This window comes from Triturus cristatus, chromosome 7 (assembly GCF_964204655.1).
Source record: "Triturus cristatus chromosome 7, aTriCri1.1, whole genome shotgun sequence".
Classification (NCBI taxonomy): domain Eukaryota; kingdom Metazoa; phylum Chordata; class Amphibia; order Caudata; family Salamandridae; genus Triturus; species Triturus cristatus.
In genome coordinates, this window is record NC_140590.1 from 1,854,690,707 (window position 1) to 1,854,708,382 (window position 17,676).

The 17,676-nt window shown below is 49.2% G+C and overlaps 1 protein-coding gene across 1 annotated transcript in view; it reads right to left on the bottom strand.

The window, feature by feature from the left end:
• LOC146813457 (uncharacterized) overlaps positions 1 to 17,676 on the bottom strand; it is a 123,604-nt gene that overhangs the window by 57,685 nt on the left and 48,243 nt on the right. Inside the window, exons 4-5 of the mRNA XM_085620218.1 lie at positions 7,885 to 7,986; positions 6,654 to 6,764 (exon numbers count right to left, since the gene is read on the bottom strand). Coding sequence (XP_085476344.1) covers positions 6,654 to 6,764; positions 7,885 to 7,986 — 213 coding nt within the window. The remainder of the gene's footprint in view (positions 1 to 6,653; positions 6,765 to 7,884; positions 7,987 to 17,676) is intronic.

The following is a 17,676-nucleotide window of genomic DNA, read 5'->3' on the forward strand; positions in this document are numbered from 1 at the left end:
GTCAGGGAGTGTTGTCGGAGTTTGCGAGCCACCAGCGGTATCAACGGCGCTGGGGGAAAAGCGTACGCAAATCTGCCGGACCAGTTCATCCATATCGCATTGCCCTGCGACTGCGGATGTGGGAATCTGGCGGCGAAGCTTTGGCATTTTGCGTTTTCGCTTGTCGCGAATAGGTCTATCTCTGGATGACCCCACTGCTGGAAGTACGGTTGGAGTACTGATGGGTGTAACTCCCACTCGTGCATCTGGTGGCTGTGTCTGCTGAGCAGATCCGCCATCTGGTTGTCCTTGCCAGGGAGGTGTTCCGCCATGAGGAACATGTTCCTTTGAATGGCCCACTTCCACATGCTCTGAGCCAGATGAGACAACTGTGGAGAGTGTGTTCCTCCCTGTTTCTGTATGTAGTACATTGCGGTCATGTTGTCCGTCCGGATCAACACGACCTTGTTGCATAGATGTACTTTGAATGCCTTCATGGCTAGGAAGATTGCCATCAGTTCCAGAAGGTTGATGTGCATCTTCTTTTGTTGTGTTGTCCATAGTCCCTGCACTGTGTAGTGGAGTACATGAGCTCCCCATCCCTGGAGAGACGCGTCCGCTGTCAGTACTATCTGTGGGACAGGCTCTTGGAACGGTCGGCCCTTGCAAAGGTTTTGTGGATTCCACCAATGCAGAGAGTTGTATGCCCGACCGCTCACCAACACTAGGTCTTTCAACTGTCCTTGAGCCTGATTCCACTGACGTGCTAGGCACTCCTGAAGTGGGCGCATATGTAACCTCGCGTGCGGGACTATGAAGATGCAGGAGGCCATCATGCCTATCAACTGCATAAACACTCGCGCTGGAAGCGAGTGATTGGGTTTGAACTTGGAGATCAGCAGTTGTATGCTGTTGATCCTCACTAAATTTGGCTGAGCTGTGGCCGCCAGAGTGTCTATAGTCGCACCTAGGTACTGTTGTACGTGTGCGGGCTGGAGATGGGACTTTGGGTAATTTAGTGAGAATCCCAGACTGTGAAGAAGGTGAATGGTGCGGGACATGTGGCTTGCACATTGCTGGGCTGACTTCGCTTGAACGAGCCAGTCGTCTAGGTAGGGGTAGACGTGTATATGCTGTCTCCGTAAATGTGCTGCCACCGTAGCTAGGCACTTCGTGAAAACCCTGGGCGCTGTTGTCACGCCGAAGGGAAGGACTTTGAACTGATAGTGCCGTCCCTGAACAGTGAACCTGAGGTATTTTTTGTGTGAGGGGTGGATGGGTATGTGAAAGTACGCATCCTTGAGGTCCAGTGAGGCTAGGAAGTCTCCCTGCTTGAGAAGCGGAAGGACTTGCTGTAGAGTGAGCATGTGAAAGTGCTCTGAAAGAATGTACTGGTTCAGGGGTCTCAGGTCTAATATAGGCCTGAGCGACCCGTCCTTTTTCGGAATTAAGAAGTAGAGGGAGTAAACCCCCGTACCCTGCTCGTGGATGGGTACGACCTCGATAGCGCCTTTTAGAAGCATACTTTCTACCTCTTGCTGTAAGAGCGTTAAGTGCTCTGAGGACATAGGACGGTTTCTTGGTGGTATTGTGGGTGGAGTGGAGGTTAACTCCAGACAGTAACCGTATTTTATAATATCTTTGACCCACCTGTCCGTGGTGATGGAGTTCCACGTGGACAGGAACCTTTGCAGTCTTCCCCCGACAGGTGTTATGTGGTCGGGAGGAAGGGAGAGGGCGTCACTGCTTGTTCTTGGGGGAGGACTTGGTGTTGCCGTAGCCACGTCCTCTGCCCTTTGTACTGGAGCCACGATATCCACCTCGGGTGTTTTTATCGTAGGTGGTCTGTGTATTGCCTTTGTTATACGTTTGTTGTGACCCCTGTCCTCTACCTGCTCCCTTGTTTCCGGGGCGACGAAAGGAGCCGCTCCGAAAGGACTGAGTTTGGAGAGCGCCCATGGACTTTGCAGTGTCCGTGTCCTTTTTTATCTTTTCGAGGGTGGTGTCAACCTCTGGGCCGAATAAATAGTCGGGGTTGACGGGCTGGTTCAGTATGTTGTTTTGTACCTCAGGCTTGAATCCTGAGATTCGTAGCCAGGCATGGCGTCGCAGCATGACGCTTGTGTTTATGGCCCTGGCAGCCGTGTCTGCAGCATCTAGCGCACATTTGATGGAAGCATTTGTGAGTAGCTGTCCCTCTCTGATAAGAATTTCCGCACCTTCTTTGAAGTGGTCAGGGAGATGTTGGAGGAGGTATTCCAATGTGTCATAGTGCGCTCTATCGTAGCGAGCGAGGAGCGCTTGAGTGTTGGCTATGCGCCATATGTTGGCAGCCTGGGCGGCAACTCGTTTGCCGGAGGTCTCTAGCACCTTGGACTCTTTGTCCGGGGGAGGAGCGTCACCTGTCGTTTGCGAGTGTGCCCTCTTGCGAGCATTCGCTACGACGATGGAGTCGAGTGGTAATTGTCCTTTGATGTAAGTAGGATCCCCAGGTGCTGATCTGTATTTTTTATCAATCCTGGGGTTTATCACTCGTGCCCTGGTGGGTTCCCTGAAAATGTCCTTAGCCGGCTTGAGGACCCCTTCAGCATTGGCAAAGTTTTCACATGTCTTTCTGAGGATGCAAAGGTGTCCATTAGAAAGTCATCCTCGATGGTATCCGAGTGAAGCTGTACCCCATGGTTATTTGCCGCACGTTCAATAAGTGCGTTGAACGCCGCAGTATCCTCCGTGGGAGATGTTTTCGCCCCATAGAGTCGTGGGTCCTGTGTATCGAGAGGTGCACTGGGGTCCGCAGGGTCGCCCCAAGTTTGATCAGGGTCCTGCTGGTCATCAGGGTCTGTGTCTACATGGTAGGGTGCTTGGTCCCCCATGTAGTCCTCCAATGCATCCGTGTCGGAGCGTGCGGGGGAGAACCGGTGTGGATCCTGGTAGGAGGAATGGAACGGTTCATAAAGGAGAGGTTCTGATTCCACAGGCAGCTTCCTTTTTAGTGGGATCCTGAAAGGGTCCAATGGCGGTTCCGAAGTTATTCTTCGGTCGTGGAGAATCATCCTGCCAGTGTCGGCGTCGATGACACATGACGTCGACGTCTCGTCCGGTGGAACCGGAGTCTGGGTAACCCGTGTCCTGAGTTGGAACATCTTCGGGATTGTTGACGGAGGCAAGCCGAAGGTAATGTTGGCTGGCCCCGTTGAGGGTGCTGGAGCTCCTATCGGGTCCTTGAGGGCCGCCGTGGTTTTGTTGCTTTGTGTCGCACCAGGCCGCACTTGGGGCGTCTTTGAGGCTTTGGCACCGGGCAGGTTCGTAGAGCCGGGCGTGGATTTTTTCTGCACCGGCGGGTCTTCGAGTCGAGGTGTGGAGATCACCACCGACGTCCCCGGTACGTGAGGCTTCGGCGTCGTCGAGGGAGCGACGCGTGACGAAGCAGGCGGTATTGCCTTCGGTAGCCGAGTAGGTTTCTCGGTGCCGATGGCCTTTTTCCCTTTGCCGACTCCGATGTCGCCCGATTCCAGTTCGGCACCGAAGTCCCTCTTGGTGCGGTCGGTGCCGACGCGTTGCGCTGGCGTCGAAGGCGTCGAAGGCCTCGATCCGACCAAGGCCACTTTCAGTTTCGGTTTCGTTTGAACCGGAGCAGCTTTCGGTTTCGGTTTTGTGGTAGGGAAACCAGCTGGCTTATGCGGTAATGGCTGCCGCTGAACGTCCGAGGCCGGGCCCGAGGGCGGGGCCGAAGAACTACGGGATGGGTCTCGGGTAAGGCCCGAAGGCGATCCCTCGACCGGAGCCAAAGGCCGTGGCGCTGGTGTTTCTTCGGTTTGAACAGGTAGGCCTTGTTCATCATCGGAGCTACCCTCCTCGGCCCCTAAGGCCTCCTCGTCGTCTCCTACCTCGGTGTCGTCTTCACCTCTGTGGAAGAGTGACTCGTCGCCCCCGTCCGATCCGGGGTCGTGTTCGGAAACGGAACTGGAGGGTATGGCTTCCAAGTCTTCGACGTCGGCCTCGTCGAAGATGTCTGCCGGGGCCGGTGCCGCGTGCCGCGCCTCGAGTCTCGCCGCTCTTCGGTTCCTTAGAGTCTTCTTGGAACGGAACCCGGCACAGGCCATGCATGTCGACTCGTCGTGGTCCGGTGAAAGGCATTTGTTGCACACCGGATGGACGTCGATGTGTGGGTACTTCGCATTGCATACCGGACACCTTTTGAATGGCGTCCTGGATTCCATCGTCGAAGTCGTCGATGGACAGGTAAATGCGAAAGAAGTCGGTGCTGAAAAGTTAGTAAACTAACAAATTCTATCGAAACCCGATCGATAAACAGTACCGACGCGAACTAAAGGCCTTTTGGCCTCGACCAAATATTTTCCTAACTTGAGCTAAGATAGCACATCCGAACCCAATGGCGGAAAAAAACAATCTGAGGATGGAGAGGATGCCCATGCGCACTGTAGTCCAGGGGAGGAGTCACCTATCCAAGGATACTTCGAAGACTCTTCCAGGACAACAACGTGCAAACATCCGGACCCAACACTAGGCGGCGATCTATGCACAGATATGAATTCAGCAGCCCACATGCCTCGAACGTAAGCCAATCTGCTAACATTTTTGACAGTGCGCCAGGTTTTTGACTTAAAACTTCAGTAGCTAAAATTGATAGCATTTCATTACTGGTGATGCATTTACAGGATAAAACCAAGCTAATCGGAACCAAAAAGGTTATTACTAAAGAGCAGAATTATAAAGTGCTGGGCACTAAAAAGTGTTAAACTTGTTTTGCAAAGTCATCCTGTGCCCTGGGCATCCCTCCTTTTTAGGTCTCACGCCTAGCGTTGCGAGACGTATTGTAAGGGGGTTCTGGAAGCTGACCACACGCTCGTGCGTGTGGTTTCGCTTTTGCAAGCAGCCATTGGGGTTCCTGTTTTTTTTAAAAGGCACGCAATTGGGCAAAGGCGGGCACATGTCCTGCCTTTGCTCTGCCGAATGCCATTCGTGTGTAGCATGCGCAGCAGTGCGCGTTCGCCTCGCTGCCGCTCTCCCTCGCCCCTCTGTGGTGCGTGTGCACCACTGGTTTCCTTAAACTTTCGCGCCGCGCGGCCGTCTCACTTTCACGGACGCGCGGCCATTGCTTGTTTCACATGGCTATCACTCGAGCACTGCGCCCCCTTTTGCACACTACTGTAGCAGCCTTCTTCATTTACAAGCTATTAAGTATGACCTATAATATGAATAACATGAGGGTCAACTATGGTTAGTGTTTGTGTGATAAATGTTTTGAATTATTAATACCACTGGGTTACAATTAATCTGTTCTCAAATGAGAAATATGCTGCAGAAATTCCCCCGGAAGAAACACTGTTGTTTGTTGTGTTTTGATTGCTTCCAGGTTGCTATAGATACTGAGGTGCCCCTGTTTACTCTCTGCTTGTAGGTCCGGTAGTAGCCAGGCAGAGATGGCACGGGGTTATCTGTTGCCACGTACCGCTGGGTGCCACACATTGACTGACCGTCACCTATCGGAAACATTAAACATCAGCTGGGGTCACGTGGTGTCTGAACAGTCAAAGGTCCTTCTAGCTCAGAAAAAAATAGAAATAAACAAGATGCACAAATGCCCGTCATCTAGTGGTAACACTACGCACCCATAGACACCTTGAGATATATGTATAAAGATAGAATGAAGGGGGTGGTTCACACGAGGCACTGTGCTCCTCAGTGACATGTAACAGGCCAACTTGTGTTTCACACTTGCTACTCCCCAAATCAGCACAATAAACGGTTGGTAGATTTTTGTTTGTATGGTATGATTCTGCTCTTATAGGAGGAGGCAGCGAGGGGTGCAGAACCAGGGGGCATTGGTGCTTCTGCATGTGGATCTGGAGGGTCTCAATGTTGGCAGAGGTTCTGCAGGTGGCGCTTTCGTTGGAGTCATGGCGCTGTGACAAACCACTCTGTTTTCCATTTGTAATACCAAGATGCCTCTAAGCATGGCAAGATGGCTTCTGGCAGGGTTTTCAGTGGGGAAAAAAACTGGGGGTGCTCTAAAAGGGGCAGAGCAAACATCAAAGGTGTGTGGCCTATCTAAGTAGGGGCGTGGTCTAAATAAAGAGAACTAGTGTTGCAGTACCCCCTGCTCTGACAAGCCGTCAGCTCCAGGATTCCTCAGAACCCCCCCCCCCCCCCCTCCCTCTCCGTCATGTGTGTCAGCCTGGCTGAGACACCTTCCCGGGCACACACACAGCCGCACCCAAGTACTTCACAGGTCTTTAAAAGACCATTTGCATGTTAATGATTCTTTGTCGTTTTTTCACCCCTTCTTAGGGCAATTGCACAGCTCAGCACCAGGATCTGCATTTAGAGGTCGGAAGGGGCAAAGACTTCTAATGGAAACCAGCATTTGCAATGCAAAAGGTCTCGCTTAGTAAAGGTTTGAGCTATTGGTGTTGCATTATTTGGCAATGCCAATAGCTCAAACTTTAATAATGCGAGACCTATTGCATTGCAAATGCTTGTTTTTTTACCTCCTTTAGACCAGCAATGGATAGACCCAATTTAAAATGTGCATCATATTTTTTTCAGTGGACTACTGTGCCTAATGTAACCAGTATGGACGATCACGTTATGAGAGATCAGAAATAGTTTGTCACTGTGTAGGCGCGGGCTCGGGGGATCTCTCTGCTCACCTGCGGGGCTGATGGGATCTCCTCTGGTACCCGAGTCGCGACAGGCAGTGAAACAGGACGCTTCTTCTTCCTTTATTCTGAACGGAACAACAGGTATGCTACATACACGTTCTGTTAAAAAAAATAAAAACATCCAACTCTAATTATATTAAACAGGTCTATCCATACATTGCCCATTACATGAAATTACAATGATTAGCAGACCAAGTGAGACAATTTATCCAACTGTAGTAACTTTGGAACTTTCCTCCCATAAGACATCTTGCTCTCCCAATTACGCGGAACCTTGCCGCTTTGAAGACTCAATACTGCCCGCTCAAACCGTCTCAAAAATGCAAGGCCAAGGACACATGGGACCAACCTCCTGTAAATTCCTGTTATTCACCATGCCCCTTATATGCAAAATTACCACTAGCCGGAGACTGGACCACTTACTAAGCAGAGTCCAGGAGTGGACTGCATGACATCTCTGCCCTTGCCAGGTCAAACGTAAAGTGAATCAGGTTTGTTGGACAACTTTGACAAAGTATTTGTTTATGAGAGCGCAAAGAGACTGTCCTGTCTACTGGATGCATGTGGATCTGTCCCTTCGCTCCTCTCAGGAACGGTGATATACCCTGGAGGATTCTTGTCCACTAGTTGATTGCGTATGAATGCCTGCAGGGCCTTTAATCCAGGGGAGGCCAGGTGCCATACTTAACGGAAATGTAGGTCTCCTCACCTTACCAGAAGGGCATTTTGCCCTGTTTGGACCATGCACCCCAAACTACACTGCTTGGGGAGCTAAATACGGATCATAAAAAGACGTTTGAAGCCTTCACTTTGTTTGAGTAGTGTAGCCAAATGGCTAGTGTAGGCCACAGCCTCTGCAGCCAAAACACTTGCTGCTTTGCTTTTAGTTCTGGAACCTTTTGTTATTTACCCTTTTTGAGTCAATGAACAATCTTTACATCTCGGATATGTTTGACAACACGTTCCTGTTCAAAGATGATGCATGTCCGCAGCAAGTACACTGCCTCGGTAGGTACTCGCAATGTCCAAGGATGGAAGATCTGCGCTGAGCTTCCAAGAGCTACTCTTCTCCACGGTTAGGACCGTCTTTCCAAGAGGTTTTGTACATCTAACACTACAAGCAGTAATCAGGACTTCGGAAGAGGGAAGGCAAGGGGTTAGAAGGCAACTACCATTTTTTATGCACAGTACCCCAAAATGAGAACTACAACCCGCTCACCTCGGACACCGCCCAGTCCTGTGCTTCTTTCGGAGTCCTTCGCTTCCAGGAAGAAGGAGTCCCTGTCGTCGTCATCACTGCAGGATGCATCCAGTGTTGGCCCTTTTATATAAAACATTAATGCGTGATTCGAAAGGGTAAGAAACCCAACCAGAGTGCTGGGCATAGATTTCATTACTGATCCATTTTTAAAGCAATCCCTGACCCAAGGCCAGAGGTGCTTTACAAAATAAACCCAAATACACAAAACAATAAAAGCGATGGGCATGAATAAAACAGTACAAAGAGAAGAAAAACACAAGATCAAAGAATACTTGACAGAGTGAATAAGGTCAATAATGGTTAAAGGGGCCAATCATTGTACTTTGGAAACATTAAACCAACTTATTACACAAGAATGAAAAACAAAAGACAGTAATTGATTATCAAGGAATACCATTCTTTTATTTTTTATTGTGTCCAAGAGTCTGACATCAGGGATATTTATAACACCCGGCAATTTGAAATACGCATAATGCATGAGACGGAGTTTTTGAAAAAAAGTTGTTTTTGACGACACACCTTTACAGTAATAACTATTCAATTCCCCCCGGGGAGGGGGGTGGAGGCTGCTAGGGTGGTGGCGTGGGAGACTGTTAGGGTGGGGGCAAGACTGCTATTCCAAGTATACATCCATGGTGTCCAGTGGGCTTTAGCTTCCATGGGGGCACACAGAGTATCTGCCCTCTATAGCCATGCGGAAGAAAAGGCATTGAATGAAACGGAAGCAGCACATCCGTTGTGCTGCAGCTGAGCTTTTGGTTAATAAGAAGTAAAAGATAAAAATTTTATTATTCAGTAATGACATAATTGATGCAAACATTTCACACCTTGCTTCCAGGCTTGATAATTCATAATGACTTTCAGACAACAGGTTAATCTACTCAGGAGCTCTTATAAAAAAACAAAGTATGCTCATGGGGTGGCTTCTCTGATGCAAGGTGGGGGGAGAAGCAGGAAGGTCACGAGGTGGAGGGAGAGGTGAAAGACATTTGCCTATGTTTATCCTCTTGACTAATGTCTAGTTCAGATGCTCTCTATGCATCGTTTAACAATGCAAAACAATGGGAGGCCCCATCCACCAGACACCATGCTCCTTCCAGGGGTAGCCATTAGCAAAAGGAGAAGAAAATGTAATAAAGTCCCACTAGGATTTCATGTTATTCAATATCTTAATTGCTAGTGACCTGAATGGCTAAACACTTCCCTTCATGATCTGAGGAGTAGCATGCAAGAGGCGCCTTCCAAAAATGTCACATACGCCACTGATCTCGTAGGCAGGGAGAATACAAGGCTCAAGAAACCCAACAAATTATTTACACCACCAATAGGTCGCATCTTGACTAGGGGAAGGGTCTGTACATAATCCTCCGGACATATCTCTGCGAGATTTCAGATGGTTCAAATTGTGGCAGCGCACTTGCTTCCCACGGTCAGTAGCACCTGCAGCAATTGCATTTCCATCCAGTGCCCAAAAGCCCCACACTGTCAGCCTGATGGGTAAACTTCAAAGCTCAAACTGGCAAGGGACGGATTTTCTTCAGTTTAGATTTCTTTCTGCCCCCTCCCCCCCCACCCCCCCCCCCTCACCCAGTCAGATCATGGAGATGGACCTGACAGGCGCTACTCTAAATCTAAAGAGATGGCTTAGCTAGAAAGGTCTTTTTCTCATCTGGTTAAGAGATGATAGATTAATCCTTTATGGTACACTATATTATATTCCTTTTCTTAAATCCTTTCTCCCCATCCCTATTTTCTTGCATATACACTATAGAGTTTAACTATTTTATAGTGTTAGAATATGAATTTGTATATATAATATGAATTAACAATTAGTATATATAAGCTAAAGTTTAAAATAATATAGACCTCCCTCATTACTTTATAAAACTTCATCGATGTATACAGCCTGGACGCCCAGCTCCAATTCTTTCCTCTCCCTACATTTCTCTTCTTTTATTTACCAATTTTTCGTTGCACTATCCATTTATTATATTATTTTGATGTATCAATATTTATCTAATCGTAATAACATTTAATTATATTACTATACAACTATTGCATTATTTTATTTATCATATTATTTAACCCGGATTATATCCAATTTTTAAAACCATTATTAGACCGTGCAAGTTCTCCCATGTATCATTTTATATATTCCTCTTTCTATTTTCCCTCTCCTATATATTCCTTCCTCTTTTTTCTTATTATATTCTAATATCTTTTATGTCTTTCCTTATTTATACAATGTTTTGTATATCTCAATATTTCAATACTTATTAATTCTTATAAATATAAGCTCACTTATTACTATTAAAACGTGGCTCTATTATATCCTTTTCATCTGCTTTGTTGCTGGATGGGGCTTCCCCGGCGCATATAGCACAAAAGTCTAGATCCACAGAACACAGTTTTGTCCCCCTAAATACTGCATTGCTTTCACGTAGTATACTTGTCCTTTTTTCCATTTTTCTTTTCCTTTTTTCTCTGTTAATTTCTTCTCATTTTTCTGTGTCTTATATTTCATCACTCACTTTTCCTACAATTTAATAACAAATACTTGATACTCATTTTCCCTCCTTCTCCAGAATTCATTCTTTACCTTTCCTACTCTTTTGTCTTTCGTAGTCAAGTCAAGTCAAATATACTTTTATTTGATTTTGTTAAAAATCATAAAAGGGTGGGAGAACCACCATGGAACATGATTTTAAAAATATATTGTTAAAAACATAACCACAGAGGGGAGGAGCTTAGCGAGCATCCAAGATGGTCGCGTGAGCACAGGGCTCCCCGGACCCTCGCCACTCGTCGCAATTTATCCTGATGATATCCTGATTTCTCGGACGGACTCTTGAAGGTGAACCTCGACTGAGTCCATAACTCTTTCCAGAATTTGAATCGGACTTGGGCGACCAGAATTATAGCACTTTGAACTTTTGAGGCCCACCTGAAGGCCGTGCCGGGGACTTGGTGATTCGTGGAGCCGGGACGTAGTTGAACAACAACGGCAGTGGGACCTCATCGGTGGCCGTACCCCCACTTTCGGTTTCGTTTCCGGATCCTGACATGGTCTGATTGAGAGACCGCTTCGCTCGGCCGGGGACCAATCCACCCCCCATTTCAGTGTCATCGCTGCCTCCTCATTATAGCCTCTTTGGTCAAGTCGTGCCTTTCTCCGGACCGTACGAGCCAGCTTCTTGGCCGGTTGGTGCCCGACCTGCCGGTGGCCATTTTCACCAGGTCTTGCGGGCCCCTCCGGGGTGCATCTTCCAACATGACGGGCAGGGGTGAACCTGAGAAGCGGAAGACCAAGACGTCTCTTCGTGGGGGACTGTTCCAGACAAATGTTATGGACCGTTACACTCAAGCCAAAGGATCTCCCGGGCTCTCCAGCAGTACCCCGGAGGACGCCAGAGACGACCCTTCTGCCCCTGTTGACTTGTCCCTGCAGGACATTATGGGCGCCATCACCGGCATGAAGGAGACCATCGGCCAGCAATATGAGGCTCTGGCTCGTAAAATTGACACGGTCACCATTGATGTCACTCTAATCAGGGCCGACCTGTCTAAGACTAACGAGAAGGTGCAGTCATTGGATTTGAAGACTTTCAGCCTCACGGCCGATGTGTCGGAACTTCAGACAGACCTTGGCACTCTGAAATCGGCCAACGACCTGATGTCCCATCGGCTGGAGGATTTTGAGAACAGGGCAAGACGTAACAACTTTCGCGTCATAGGTGTTCCGGAGAACCCCGAAACTCGTTCAGTTGACCTCCTGGTCGAAGATTTAATCCTCACCCATCTTGCCCCTTCTGGACTGAGCAAGTTTTTCGCTGTGGAGCGTGCACATCGTGTCCCGGGCGGTAAGCCCAAGCCTGGCGCGTCTCCGAGGCCTATCAACGCAAAACTTTTTCATTTCAAAGACCGTGATGCGATTTTGCAGGCTTCGAGAGTGCACGGCTCGGTGAACTTTGAAAACTCCTCTGTCAATTTTTTCCCGGACTTCACTCAACTTGTCCAGAGACAGAGGATGGGCTTTCAGGGGGTTAAGCGACGTCTCCGGGACATGGGATTGAAGTATGCTATGCTTTTCCCTACCAGGCTTCGAGTGGAATACGAGGAACGGACCTTCTTTTTCGAGCGACCGGACAATGTGAGTGACTGGGTGGATTCCCTGCCTGTTCGGGGCAATCGAACGGGGCACCCTGGCGGTGCCGAGGGTGGTGAGCCTACACAGAAGTGACCTTTTGGTCCCTAACCCTGACAATCGGATATTGCTCAGTTGGGTTCTACTCCTTTTGTATATTTTGCCTTATAGTAGTTCGCGTCCGGGTGGCGGGTGGAGACGGGCCTCTCTCCTCCTCCGGGGTCTTTTTGTAGAATGGGATTGTTAGGGCGACAGGCACACTGCATTTTGGGGTGGCTTTTTAGTCTGCAGGGGTGCAGGGAGGGGGGGGAGTTGTAACGGGTTTTGGTTGGGGGGTGGGAGGGGGTGTTTGTGTTTTCTTTTCTCAAGGCGGCATATTGGCTCTTTCTCTGTTTCGGTGTCCTGCTCTCTGTGGGGGGACTCATGCAACTCTTCTGGGGATGGGGGGTAGTGGGTTGAGGTTGATATCTTGGAACGTCAATGGATTGGGGGATCGTATTAAACGGGGTGTTGTACTGCAATATTTGCATCGTCCGACTCCTGATATAGTACTCCTGCAGGAGACGCATTTGGTCGGCAATGTGTGTCATGCTATGAATAGGTGGGGGTACCGATTGGTTGCACACTCCGGGTTCACCACTGGTTCCAGAGGGGTTGGTATTCTGGTCCGGTCTTCCCTCCCACTAGAGATTGATAAGGTCATCCTTGACGACAGAGGGAGTTATGCCGCCCTAACCGGTAGGTGGGAGGGTAAGACTCTTTCCTTAGCCACGGTGTATGTTCCCCCAGGCCTCCAGACCTCCACTTTCTCTGATGTTGGTTGGATGTTGCTGGAACTCCCCGATAGTCTTCTCCTCATGGGTGGGGACTTCAACTCCGTACTGTCCGGCGATCTGGATCGCCCCCCCCCCACCCCGGGCCCTTCCCGTTTCCCAATCATGGCTTGGTGGGTTCTTGGACACCTTTGGTTTGGTGGATTGCTGGAGGTTAATGCATCCGACGCAATGTCAATACACCTTCCACTCCGGGGCTCATGGGAGTCTCTCCAGGCTTGATCACTTCCTCATGCCCGCGGCCCAGTCCCCCCACATTGGGGAGGTAAGACACTTGGCCCGGGGCATTTCAGATCACTCCCCTGTGTGGCTTCTTTTCGACGCGGGGACGCAAGCCGCGGGGCGGATCGCCCCTATTAACCCTTGGCATCTGCGCAACCCCAAGACTCGCAACAGCCTCATTAAGTCGCTCTACCACTACTTCCTGGAGAACGAGGGGTCTGTTTTGTCCTCTGTGTCCCTGTGGGAAGCCTTCAAAACTGTTATTCGTGGACAGGCCCTATCTTTAATAGTCGAGACCAAGAAAGCTAGGAATGGGGAGGTCGTGCAGCTGGATGCCGAAATACTGGAGTTGGAGGCTGATCTTGACTTAGGTGTCACCCAGGATAGGCTCCACGCCCTTAGCTTGAAACAGTTTGAATATAAATCCCTTGTTACGGATGCTGCCAAGACAATGTACAGGGAACAGTAAGGTAGATTGTATGATGTCGGGGATAAGGCGGGTAAATTGATTGCATGGCTTGATAAGAAGGAGAGAGCGAACAGTGTGGTCCCTGTGCTTCAGAATTCTGACGGTGTGCATGTGACGGACCCTGGCGAGATTGTGGAGTGTTTTGCTGACTATCTTCGTGTGGTCTACTCCCCGGTGTCCGATAGAGATGAGGATGACTCTCGTTTCTTGTTGAAGGATATTGCGCTGCCCTGCCTGTCTGAAGAGGATCAAGAGTGTATGGAGGCGTCGTTGTCAGCCGACGAGATTGCTACTGCGATTCGTTCCCTTCGTTCTGGCAAAGCTATGGGCCCCAATGGATTGCCTATTGAATTGTACAAATTGCGCCCGGATAAAGTCGCACCGTTTCTCGGTGATATGTTTCTGGAGTCGCATGAGCTTGGTTCCCTCCCTTGCGACCAGCGTCTGGCCACTATAGTTGTGATTCCTAAGGAGGGCAAGCCTCGTGATCGTTGTGCCTCATACAGGCCTATTTCCCTATTGAATGCTGAACCGAAGATTCGCCAAGGTCCTTGCTAATCGCTTACTCGCTGTCATCTGTGACCTGATTCATCCGGATCAATCTGGTTTTATTCCGCACCGGAACACTGCTCTCAACTTGCGGCGCCTACATGGAGTTCTCGCCAGGGCGGAGCTTCTCTCCGAGCCGGCCATCTTGGCTTCCTTGGACGCCACGATGGCCTTTGATACGATAGAATGGCCATATCTTTGGGCCACTCTGGCGAAGTTCGGTTTCGGTGCAGGATTTATTAGTTGGGTGAGACTTCTATATACGGATCCGCTAGCTCAGGTTGTTGTCAATGGTAGGGTGTCCCAGCCCTTCGCTCTCGGGAGGGGTACTAGGCAGGGGTGTCCGTTGTCCCCCCTGCTCTTTGCTCTAGAACCGCTTGCAGCCTGGCTCCGATGGGAACCATCGATAAAGGGCATTCAGTGGGCCCCTGAATTTGACGACCGGGTTTCGTTGTACACCGACGATATTCTTTTGTACCTCACCTCCCAGCGTGAATCCCTTAACGTCCTATTTGACGTCCTCACTTCTTTCGGTAAAAACTCCGGATTGATCATTAATTGGTCTAAATCGTGTGTGTATGTTATCTCTGGTGGCCTTCCCCCCTTACCGAATAGGTTCCCCATTCAAATTTCTCACTCCGGTTTCAAGTACTTGGGGGTCTATGTATCGTTGGACCCGGCGGTCCGTTACGAGCGCAATCTCCTTCCCCCTCTCCGGCGATTGAAGTTGGACGTGGCTCGGTGGCGTAGATTGCCGTTGTCGCCACTCGGTCGAGCGGCACTTTTTAAAATGATGTCCCTGCCCCGATTTCTCTACGCACTCCAGAACTAGTTTGATATTATTCCGGCGGCCTACTTTCGGGAGGTGGAGGGTTTACAGAGGAGACTTGTTTGGGACGGCCGCGCACGCATCGCTCTTGCAAAACTGACTCTCCGCTGGTATGACGGGGGCATCGCGCTCCCGGACATCAGGAAGTATTATTGGGCCTCCCAGTTGTCCGCCATCAACCATGCTACGTATGCACCCGGTCCAAATCCGGCTTTCGAGATGGATAAATATCAGTTGCCTGGTGGCAACTTCAACAGAGCGCTCTACTCTCGGACGGCGGGGAGAAACCTAACGGTACCCACTAAGATTGCAGTACGTGTGTGGAAGGATGCCAATGTGGCTGTGGGATGGAATGATCGCCTGACACGAGCGACCCGCTTGTTCGCATCAGACAGATTGGGATGCCTCTGGACGACGAAAGGTTTTGAGAACTGGGACACGATTTGTATTAGCATAGTGGTTGATCTCTGGGTGAAAGGTGCGGTCAAATCCTTTGCGGTGCTTCAGAGTGAGTATGAGTTGAGTGAGAGGGAGGGAGTTCTTCAGATATGCACAGGTTCGCCACCCTTTGCTGTCGGTCTTCGAGACCGGCACCACAGTCCCTGCATCCTCACCACTCGAGGACCGTATACTTGATGGTCATCTGCCCGATAGTACGATTTCCTTGATCTATAAGATATTAATCAACAATCGGGCGGACCTCCTTGTGCATCTTAGGGAGGCCTGGGCCGGAGACGGGTTGGAGTTGGATGACGAAGACTGGCAGTCCGCACTGTCCTCCCCGAAAGAGGTTGCCATTCCTGCCCGTCTCCGTCTCGTCCAGCTCAAAATTCTTCACCGTGTTTATGTGACCGGTCCTCGTTTGGTTGGGATGGGTTTTTCTTCGGACGGGTTGTGTAGGCGCGGCTGTGGAACGAGCGCCACCTTCCTTCATAACCTTTGGGAGTGCCGCGAGGTTGCGGCGTATTGGCACCGTGTGCATGCTGTAATGGAGTGTGTCACTGGGGTCGCTCTGTTGCCTGAGGCTCGTCGATGTTTGTTGAATGTATGGGAGCCGAATGACTACAACGTCGCCCAGGCCCGGTGGGCGGCGCTTGGGAACATGATTGCAAAGAGGGATATTGCGCAGCTTTGGGGTTCCCGACAGCCTCCCACCGTGTCAGTGTGGAAGGAGAACATGGACTGGTGCATGTTCAGAGAACACCTACCGAGGTAACATCTGTACGCCCCCTTTTGTAGATACCCCGGACATTTCTCTGTCCCCCTGATCCTGAGGTTCCTGGAATACTGTACCCTTTTGGCTGATTGTTCTGACTTCCCCGCTACCTCCCCCCCCCTGGTCATCTCTATATTGTCCTCCTGATTCTCTGCCTGATGTGGTGGGATCCCCCCCATCGGCGCTCGACACCGTCTAGACTGTTTATCGCCTTGAGTTTTGTTTTATTGTTTCTTTGTTTGTGTTTTCTTTTAAAATTTAAAATATTTGTATCCTGCCTAGCTTCTGAGTAGCCGAGAATATTTCCTGTAACCCTGCTGAGCCTCTGGGAATCAGTTGCTGCTTCGTGATGTCGCGCAATTGACATGCATATACTAGCGGCCGGCCCTGGTGGTTGTAGGCCCATATTTGTAATGATGTTATTTTGCACAATAAAGTTTTTACAAAAAAAAACATAACCACAGACAACTGATTGAGTAAAGGTGTTAACTGTTATATCAATGCAGTTGGAGATTGTGTATTAAAAGATTATTTTTGGGCTACGTAGATTTGATTACTTTTTTTGATCAACTCTTATGCAATAATTTTCCAAAATGTTATGGCTCTGCAAGACAGGGGAATGGACGACCCTCCTAGACACTTGATGACTACGGATCTACATGTTCTTATTTGTTCCTTCCTAAAGGGCTCCCAAAGGACAGTTTTTCGAGTTTCTAATAGTGAGGGGCAAATGCATAATAGGTGTAATAAAGACTCGTCCCCTTGTCCGCACAGGCGTCATTCCTTGAATGGCCATGTGTGTTTCCATTTTGGGGTCAGGTCCTTCGAGGGAAAAGACCCCATTCGCAGCAGCGTCAGATAGTGCCTTTTCTCGTGAACCAGGCCTCCTCTAGCTGTAATGCCGAACGGGATTCCTTCAAGACTGTTGTGATTTAGTTGACTAGCCTTGCTTGATTTTCAATCTCCACCCCACAGTGGTGAACGAAGGTACTGTCTTCTGCTTCCCTCATCCTCCAGTAATACTTTACTAATGCATTCCTTCTACCTCTCACCCATTGCATATTATTTCATGGCCTCACATATTTCATTAAATGGAAAAAGTACTGTCCTGCCTGCAAACGAAAAAGACTGACATTGCTCTTTCACAAAAGACTCATTTAAATGCTTTAGAATCTTCTAAATTACGGCGAGACTGGGAAGGGAAAGTTATACACTGTGGTCTAACGACACAACTTCTTCCTAATGAGGTCCAACCACGGAAATATTGAGTGGCCATTCTACTTCATAAATCTCTACCTGTTATAATTATTAAAACCTGGATTGATCCAGAAGCCAGATACATTTTTGCCAAGCTAAAAATACGAGACAAGATCCTTTGCGTGGGTTCCGTATATGCTCCAACAGGAGCCAAACGTTCCTTTTTTTCTCCGTTTGAATCGACAATTGATAGAAGTAGGCACATCCAGATAGGTCATTGGTGGCGACTGG